This window comes from Lytechinus pictus, chromosome 6, assembly GCF_037042905.1.
Source record: "Lytechinus pictus isolate F3 Inbred chromosome 6, Lp3.0, whole genome shotgun sequence".
NCBI classification, from domain to species: domain Eukaryota; kingdom Metazoa; phylum Echinodermata; class Echinoidea; order Temnopleuroida; family Toxopneustidae; genus Lytechinus; species Lytechinus pictus.
The window spans coordinates 9,577,501-9,587,390 of NC_087250.1; the positions used below are offsets into that span (position 1 = coordinate 9,577,501).

At 36.4% G+C, this 9,890-nt stretch overlaps 1 protein-coding gene across 1 annotated transcript in view; it reads right to left on the reverse strand.

The window, feature by feature from the left end:
- The window catches only part of LOC129262965 (uncharacterized), a 14,775-nt gene extending 7,481 nt beyond the window's left edge, over positions 1-7,294 (reverse strand). Inside the window, exons 1-2 of the mRNA XM_054900925.2 lie at positions 7,223-7,294; positions 2,351-2,425 (exon numbers count right to left, since the gene is read on the reverse strand). Coding sequence (XP_054756900.2) covers positions 2,351-2,417 — 67 coding nt within the window. The 5' untranslated portion in view covers positions 2,418-2,425; positions 7,223-7,294. The remainder of the gene's footprint in view (positions 1-2,350; positions 2,426-7,222) is intronic.
- Between the last annotated feature and the right edge of the window lie 2,596 nt (positions 7,295-9,890).

A 9,890-nucleotide genomic window follows, 5' to 3' on the forward strand; every position in this document is an offset into this window, starting at 1 on the left:
ATAGTGTCATAGAAATGAGCTCTTAGGTTTATAATTAGATGCCTAAGAAATTAAAGATATGTTTTGTCTCAGAAATTGAAGACATCTTTTGTCAAATATGAAAATTCATGCCCGGGGTCGAAGAGAGGTAAATTAATAATGGATTATAGTCAACCCCACATTATGGCATTTACATTGTAGCTATTCTGGGCCCCGTTGCATAAAATTTACCATTAAGGTAACTTTGCCATTAAATAGTAACTGCATGGAATCCTTGATTCTGATTGGCTGTTGATCAGCATTACCATGGTATTTACCTGACCTCATAAACATAGGGTTCACACCACAACCAGGTTAAAAAAAAAAACTCAAAATGAAGTAGAAATGGCTAAAATTGTGATGTACGTATATGATGTTTATGTGCAATTTATGTTACATCAGGTTAGATCATGTACATCAGCTGACAAGCAGTCAATTCACAATCTAATTCTAAACCTCAGAAGCTCATTTTTATGACACTATATAGTTTATATACATGCCTTGTTATATGTCATGGTGGTCAATGCATGGATATACACTGGCAGTGTATGCAGTGTCCCTGTATTATGTACAGTACATTGTATATCGCATTGCCCCTATTGATAAATGACATTTTCTTTTATTTGATAAGATATATTTCACAAATATCCGTAAACCCCAATGTAGAGGAATAAAAGCAATATAGCTATATGGAGCTGCTTACTACTGTTCAACAAGTATCGTCTAATATCCAAGAACCACAAGACGATAAAACCTACTTTTTGACTGAAAAAAGGGCTAAAAAAAATTGGTAAATTTAAGTAAAATCACCTTTTAACTCCACACATAATGTTTTAAAAGTACTAACTTTAGGAAAAACAAATAGCCTGCCCCCCAAAACATATGAATAGACACCGAAACCAGAGAAAAAGACCACCAAATAAAGAAGTTGTGGCCAAACATGTGATTTTGGGGGGTTTAAATTTTGGCGGCCATTTTGGATTTTTGCCCGGCACACTTTTTTCTCGGACCCGAGACAAAAATATTGTCATTTCATGTTGAGATAAGGTAAAAGGAATACAAAAAAACTGTTGCCACAGCAAAACCAATAATCACCCATTTATAGCCCACTTCTATATTATCAACAATATTTTGTCAAATATTCCAAACTAGTCATATAAAGAAGTCAATGACTCCTTAAAGACCAATGCTTGCAACGTTACTCGCCATCTTATCTAAAAAAAACTCATTGATCAGTATGTACCCCAAATAATATTAAGATCAAACAAGAAATCTCTACCATACTGGTAATTCCAAAAATTAATACTCAATTCTATATGGCTCTCGTTCTTTCAGATTGTCACCTGCTGATTTTTCGAACAACTTGCCTGATATTGTTAAAATACATCATGGATTGAATGCTCCCCGCAAATAGGTGTTTTCTTCTCTTCTTTTCCTCTAAAGTGCATAGAGGGTCATGTTATCACTGTAATATGCGCTATACAAGCAATGTTTACTATTAATATTATTATTATTATCATTATAATTATTGTTATTATCATAATAATAATTATTATTATTATCATTCATTGGATTGGTGTAAGATGTAATGCATAATATAATGATATAACTTATCGTGATATGGAATCCATGACTCATTTCGCTGCTAAGCCCTGTTACCAGTGGCGGATCCAGGGAAGGGGGGGGGGGGTACAACCAGCTAGAGCCTCTCCCCCTCCCCCTTGAGAGCCATAATCAAAATTTGTAATGTAAATATACCGTTTTTACTAAAGTGTGCCCCCTTTTGAAAGTGAGGACTTTATTTTTTCTTCTGCTTGTCAAATTTTTATCGGTAAAGTGTGCCCCCCCCCCTTTGTAAAATCCTGGATCCGCCCCTGTCTGTAACCATGGTAGTTATACAAAGTTGCATACTAATGAGCTGTTTTGTGATATTAATCAGTTCTTTTATGATATAAATTAGTTCTTATAGGATATTAATTAGTTCTTTTATGATATTAATTAATTCTTTTATGATATTAATTAGTTCTTTTATGATATCAATTAGTTATTTTATGACAATTACTATGTCTTTATGAAAACAATTCCCACAGTCTCTTTATAAAGACTGTGGATATACACTGCAAAAACGTGTTGAAACAACACCGGTTTGGCGTTAGGCTAACACCAATATGGCATTTAAGCAACACCAATTAGTGTTAAACCAGTATCGGTTTGATTCTTAACTGGTGTTGTTTCAACACTTCTCTGCATGGTGTGGACCGATATATACCCAGGCTGGTGTTAACCTAACACCGGCGTTTTCGCAGTGTACTGTTTGGACTAAATTACCTACCTGATTTCGAGTTGAATGCCAGCATGAGCTCAAAGATCAGTATCCATTTGACCCAGGAACATTCCATGTTGAAGTCTGTATGAATATGAAGCAATTGTTGAAAAGTCTTGGAAACATTTTAGGGAGAGGTGAGAAGTCAAGATTATACTGCAAAAACTCTGGTGTTGATTTAACACCAGCCCGGAATCTATATATATCCACACCAGTGAAGTGTTAAACATCACCAGTATTGTTTTGGTCCAACACCAGATAGGTGTTTATACAACACCAATTAGTATTTAAACGGCATCGGTTTGATTCCAAACTGGTGCTGTTTCAATACTTCTCTGGTGTGGACATATATAGATTCCGGGCTGGTGTTAAATCAACACCGGAGTTTTTGCAGTGTAGTAGCTTGGCTCATGTAGGCCAGAGCCGCCAGACTCCAGCATTATTGTTTTTACCCAAACTTGTGTAACTAAAGGAGAGAAAGTGCGATCAATGTTGATCATTTGGTTAGCCGGATATGTACTATGAATTTAAAAAAATGACCCCGTCAAATTGTCCAGATCATATTTCTGAAATATCATCCCCAAAACACTCATAAAACCCCCGGACATCCGTTTCTGTTAGCGGGTGGACTTTTATATTTCCTTTATTGAATTACAAACTCTTTCCAATCTTACTCGCATGAAAGGCACACTCTAAAAACAAGGTCCAGGGAACGATTTTTTGAGTGGGGGTACTGATGTAAATTTGAAAAAAAAAAATCACTACAAAATGGAAATCATATTGGTCACAAGAAATTTGAAAAGCAAAAAAAAAAAGAAAGAAAAAGAAAAGGTTATCACTACAAAATGAAGGTCATTTGGCTTATATATTTTTTCAAACCTTCTGCACAGCAAAAACACCAGCCCGGAATCTATTTATGTCCACACCAGAGAAGTGTTAAACTACACCAGTTTCGTTTTGGTCTAGCACCATATAGGTGTTTATACAACACCAATCACTATTAAAACAGCACACTGAGGTTTGATTAAAAAGTGGTGTTGTTTCAATACTTTTCTGGTGTGGACATATATAGATTCCGGGCTGGTGTTAAATCAACACCGGAGTTTTTGCAGTGTGCCTATGGAAAATAATACACGCAGCACCTCCAAGAAAACATTGGGGGTGCTTCAGCACCCTCGCTTTCCAGGGCCATGTCTAAAAACAGAGAGTAAAAAAATACCCAATATTGAGTAAAAAGGGAACATGCATGTTTGCTGGGTAATTTGTCCCCTCAATATTGAACAAAATGCATGTTTGAAGGGTAAATATCAACGCAACATGGCGTAAAAATTTACAAAATATTTGGTATCGTTTTACCCAACAAACATGCATGTTCCCATTTTACCCAATATTGGGTAAGAAGTTTTTCATAGTGCATTAAAGCAGAGGTGTAATGGGCCTAATCAATAAAATGAATATTTAATTTCCTGATAGATTATAATATAATGTTTAAGGGCGACCGCACACCTTACGATTGTTTTGCGACCCGATTTTAGAATAAAATGTAGTAGAATATGATGCTAATATTGAGACTTGGAATATCTTATACTGTGTTATGTTCTAAATCATCGTACGAATACCTACGTTCAAATCTGTGACTATGCTATCGTCCTTCTTCAATATCTAGTCGTAATGACGTCATAGGAATCGTACGATTGACTACGATTTGAAACTAATTTGGCCTTTACTCCAAAATAATGGCTTGCAAGCTTTCAAAATGGTTATATTAGTATTTTTTCAATTAATTTTAACCTCAAATAAAATGATATGTTCCATTCACATTTTCAGAAAATGAGCAAAATGTGATTTGTTTCAAAATCGGATCGCGAACAGTCGTAAGGTGTGCGGTGGCCTTAACACATGTTAAGGGCATTATTTTCACCTTTTTTTTTCTAGTTTTCTTTCTTTTTTAAATGTATATACTGTCACAGAGTGTGTCCACAGTGTACGTGAAACACTTTTTATATATACATTTTTAGTATCATTGGTGGACGCACTGTAATAATTCAAATTTACATTCACATTTAAAGATTTGAATATTTTCAGTTCACCACTTCACACAGAGCAGACACCGATTTACTGGAAACCGGTTCAGGAAACCAATTTCGAAGATCGCATTGCGCCCGAAGTAAGTAGTTTTCAAAACCACTTCACGGCCGCTTCGAGGAAAGTGATCTTGTTGCTATGGGTACCTTCTCAGGTGCGTGTGAAATTTGGAACCGCAGTCCATTCTAAACACAGCGATCTTGAAAACTGCATCGCTATGTGCATGGTTTTCCGAATCGGTTTGGAAGATCGCTTCCAATCAAGTCCGCTTCGACCGGTTCCCATTACACGTTTATTAAAACTAGCTTCCACTAAACTAGTTTTAGGGCGGTAATGAGAACGTGGTCAATATAAACACGATGGACCGTATTCTGACCTCAGGTTTAAATTAAACCCTGGTTTAGAGTTATAGTTTAACTATGGAGAATCGGAGATCCAATTGCGTCACAAACCTTAACAATACACATTCAAATTATTAACTCATATGACACCCAAATTGTTCATAATAATTGTCTCAGGAATGATAACTGAAGTATTTTTCTTCATTATGAGAGCAAAATTAAACAAAATAGCAAATATAAGAAATACATGTATGCAATTCATGTATATAAGCAGAATAATCGTCGTGTCGTTGCAGGAACGCCCTTATAGGCCTATATATAGCATCATATACTTACACGCATTGCATGCGCGCAGAAACGCCCTTAGTTGCTCGCATAATGGCATTGCGTATAAGGGCGTTTCTGCACCGATGAGGTGCGCGATGCACCGACGCGACGAATGTTTTGAGTATTTGACCCCCCCCCCCCATAATTTCAGCACAGGGTTAGACCATCTAAGTTACACCTGACTTACGAATACGGGCCACTGCGTGACACTGTACTTCCCAGTAGGACACAAGTCATGTACATTGCTGAAAGTTATAATGTAGGCCTATACTTTCTTGCTAGTTTCAAAGTTGATACACATTCCTAGCTTACATCAGCATCTGTAGCATGCAATATAGCAATATATTTCCGAACTCCTTTATATGAGGCATGAATCAATATAATATGTAACATCGATGTGACGTATCAAATTAAAATGCATCTCCGGTCAAATAAATTGCAATATAAGTGACATTGTATTTGATTTAGTATCGGTATTGTTTTTGTACTTCTATTTCTGTTCATTGAAGTACGTGGAGTATCACTTTCAACGGCGATCCATGTCCCTTTCTCAGTTCCTTGAATCTGTACAATTTTGTACAACAGCCTAAAATAAACCCCACTTATTTAACCCGCATTCCTAAAGGACAAGTCCAATTCAACAAAAAGTCGATTTGAATAAAAAGAGAAAAATCCAACAAGCAGACACTTAAAATTTCATCAGAATCGGATGTAAAATAAGAAAGTTATGCCTTTTTTTTAGGTTTCGCGCTTCATTTCACAAAACACTTATATATGCACATCCTGGTTGGTATGCAAATGAGGGGACTGATGTATTTCACTATATGAAACATTCAAATTTTCCACATTTTCATGTGAAATTGTGAAGTCTATTCCTCCCTCAACATGTGGAACTACTTTTGTTCTAACATTTTTTGCCTGAGTCAAGTTGGTCATTATTGTCAAATCTGTCAAAATTGAAATATTGTATGATTCAAACAATAAACACATAAGAAATAGTGAGTGAGGGACATCATCGACTTTCTCATCTGCATGTCACTGAATTGTGCATAGAACTGTTTGGTGAAAAATAAGCGAACAATTTTAAAGTGCCATAACTTTCTTATTTTACATCCGATATGTGATATGTGTACAACCCATACAATTGTTTAAAACATGTAAAATCACTGATTTTAACCATTTTCTCGGTCGGACACATTATACAATGGTCATTTTCATTTGACCAGTCCTTTTTATATTGTTTTTCGAGAATGCGTGTGTGTGTGGACTCCTATTAATGGTGATTTGTGCGCTCTAAAAAAAAAGAATTGGTCAAAATGACAATTTTTTTGGTGATATGTGTACAACCCATACAATATTGTTTAAAACATGTAAAATCACTGATTTTAACCATTTTCTCGGTCGGACACATTATACAATAGTCATTTACATTTGACCAGTCCTTTTTAGATTGTTTTTCGAGAATGCGTGTGTGTGTGTGTGGACTCCTATTAATGGTGATTTGTGCGCTCTAAAAAAAAAGAATTGGTCAAAATGACCATTTTCTTGGTGATATGTGTACAACCCATACAATATTGTTTAAAACGTGTAAAATCACTGATTTTAACCATTTTCTCGGTCGGACACATTAAACAATGGTCATTTTCATTTGACCAACCCTTTTTAGATTGTTTTTCGAGAATGCATGTGTGTGTATAAACAGGTGAATATAATTATTAATGACTGAATAAAAATATATATTGTGATACCTCAATACGTATGAATAATATCCCTCAACATAAACATGCCTTGTACAGTTGTAATTAATATGTTATGAATACCATGCTTATGAAACAACTATTGTCTGCTAATCAATTTTATTTGAATACGGAGGCGGCCATATAACCACTCATCAAACGGTTAAATCATTAATAACAGGTACAATGCATTTGTACATTCATGTATAATATGATGCGGTTAAAATTTGAACTTGCTCACAAAACGGAAATGTTCGGATACTTATAATCAAGTAAATAATCTCATAAATTGCACAAACCATGTGTGTTTACATTTCAATTCTCAATAAACAAAATGTAATTTTAAGAACAAATAAGTATAGTTCAATACGGAAATATTTTGGTCTACTTACCGTTTGTGTATATTATATAAATATGCTTCGGCCTGCCGAAGTAGCTTACCTTACAAAGTTCAAATGCAGCCCATGAATGATCACTCTACCGCACTCAACTTGAAGTACATAGATGCATAAACTCCAGCTCGTGAAAATATGGTCGGGTGCAAATTACGTATGCATAACGCACGCTTGAATGCTCAATCTAAATGACAAGTCAAAGCGGAATTCTAAATGAAATCATCATTTGGAGATCGTTTGGAGAAAGAATAGAGTAGCAAAACGGTCGATTTCTCTTTCTACGCTGTACAATAATGGGGGGACTAAACCTTGACTGTGGAAGTGTAACTATTTGAGCTTTTTATTGAATAATTTTGCCATTCGCTCGGAGTTATTTTAAGAGAGATCGGATCACAAAGAAGGGGTGTAAGTTTACACCTTCTGAGGAGTGGTGTGTATTGGTATAGGCCCAAGGCGCTTTCGCGAGAAATAAAATCAATTTGCTTGAGAAAGAGGAAACGGTTTGGAAAGTAAATATGATGTTGGGGTGTGACTCGGAAAGAATGTGCAGTGCCCCATTGCTCCCCCCCCCCGGTGGCGGATCTATGGGGGGGGGGGGGTACGTGTCAGGGGATTTAGCCCCCCCCCCCGGCTGCCAAGTAATGAAAAAAAAGGAATGACCTACAATTTAGGGCTAATCCCAGATGGATGATCCTCTTTTTTTTTTTTTTTGGGGGGGGGGTGTCAAATTTCTTGGTGAAACCCATTCTTTGGAAAAGAAAGCTATAGATCCGCCCCTGCCCCCATTTATCTCTCTCTCTCTCTCTCTCTCTTACATACACCCCCCACACACACACTTTCTTTCCCTCTCTCACCTATTATACTCTTACTTTCAATGTTAATGAATTATTAGTAAATTTAAACAACTTATCTTGCAAATTTTGATTAACATTTCCCAATGTCAAAAATATGAATAACTGACAAAATGTGAATGCGGCCAATGAATTGAAATTTAGAGTAGTGAGGACGATCTCGTGAGTAGTTTGGAATTTGATTAAATTATTTAGCAATAAGTTGTACATCTGTTTAAAGGTTATAAGTAGTCAAATCGCAGGAAGGTTTTACATGTGAAACTATGCATTGTAAATGGGACCCAAAAAATGCCACAATGAGTGCCAGTCAGACCTGGGCACCGTTGCAGAAAAGTTTCTTAATTTAGTATGGTATTTTTGCCATCCAATTTAAACTGCCATGGTAACGCTGATCAGCAGCCAATCAAAAACAATGATTCCATGCAAGATACCAGTGGATGGCAAAGTTACTATAAGAGTAAATTTTATGCAACGGGGCCAGTATATTAAAATAAAAAAACCCAAACTATCAACTGCAGGGCATTTCATTTAACATTAAGGGTTATTGATCAGTGTAATTTTTTTTTATTAAAGGTGTCCTATAATCGCTAGAGTGGGTTATGTAAGACCTCTTAAAGGTTTCCTAAAAGTCTTTTCTGCATAAACAACCTTGCTTTAAACAACTGCCACTGCCATCCTATTTCCCTCTTTCTCATGAAATCGAGAGAATCAAACATCGGACATCAAAGGCAACAAAGTGGAAGTGCCGTGGCCGAGTGGTCTAAGGCGCCTGGCTATATAATGGAAAGTCCGGGGTTCGATCCCCGGCCGCGGCACCTATGCCCGTGAGCAAAGCATTGCCAAAAAGTCCACAGCTAAGGACGCACACCACTAATGGGATCCGGCAATTTCGGGATTCCCCTTTAGACCCGTATCATGACGTAATGGTTAGAAAAATTTATATAAAATCAACGGTGCAAATCTGAACATTTTTTTTTTCATACGGGCATAGAGAGGGATTACTACTGGATCTGTTCAGGCACATGGGAGAGCAGTAATTTTTCAATGGGAACTTAATTAGTTGCCCAAGAAAAAGGCCTGTGAGCACTGTGACTGCAACCAAGTTTGCATGTAGTTTGGGTTTGAGCCCCTGTAGCGCGAAAAAATGCTGAAAACCCCTGTTTCATTTGTTTAGCGTTTGAAGGATATTGGATGAACTAACAAATGGTAAAGGTTTGGTTGGTGTCACTATAAAGACGTATTTTTTGCGATTTTTTTTTCAAATCTCATTTTTAACACATGAGTCTATCATGTCAACGGGAAAATAGTTAGTGTTGTGTGCCCCCAATACAATTTCGCATTTTGTTGAATACGGAATGTCGCCCTCTTTGTTCGCAGCAAACCGATATTACTTTTGTTCTGCACGAGTGTTTGGACCTCCCAAGTGCTGTTAGAATACCGAACAGTTGGGGTCTCAAATTGGTAAGGCCCTACCAAAGGACCACTTAATTGCTGGAGAAAATGTCGAAGGGGGGGGGGGTATATCCTTTCATTTATCTGAGAAGAGGCCTACACAAACGGCCCTTACTTTTAAAGGAAGATTTTTTTTAATCATCATTATCAAATAATATTGTGCATGACTTTATCTATCTACGTGTAATTTTTTTATATATTTTAATTGATGTGATTTTCCAAAAATTTAAGAATTGATATCATGTTATTCATATGCTATAATAGATTCATCTTTACCTTTAATAATATACCTTCTTTTCTTTGAACAAACAACACTCCTTCATTTTATCTCGCTTCTGAATGTACTTGATAAGACGAATATC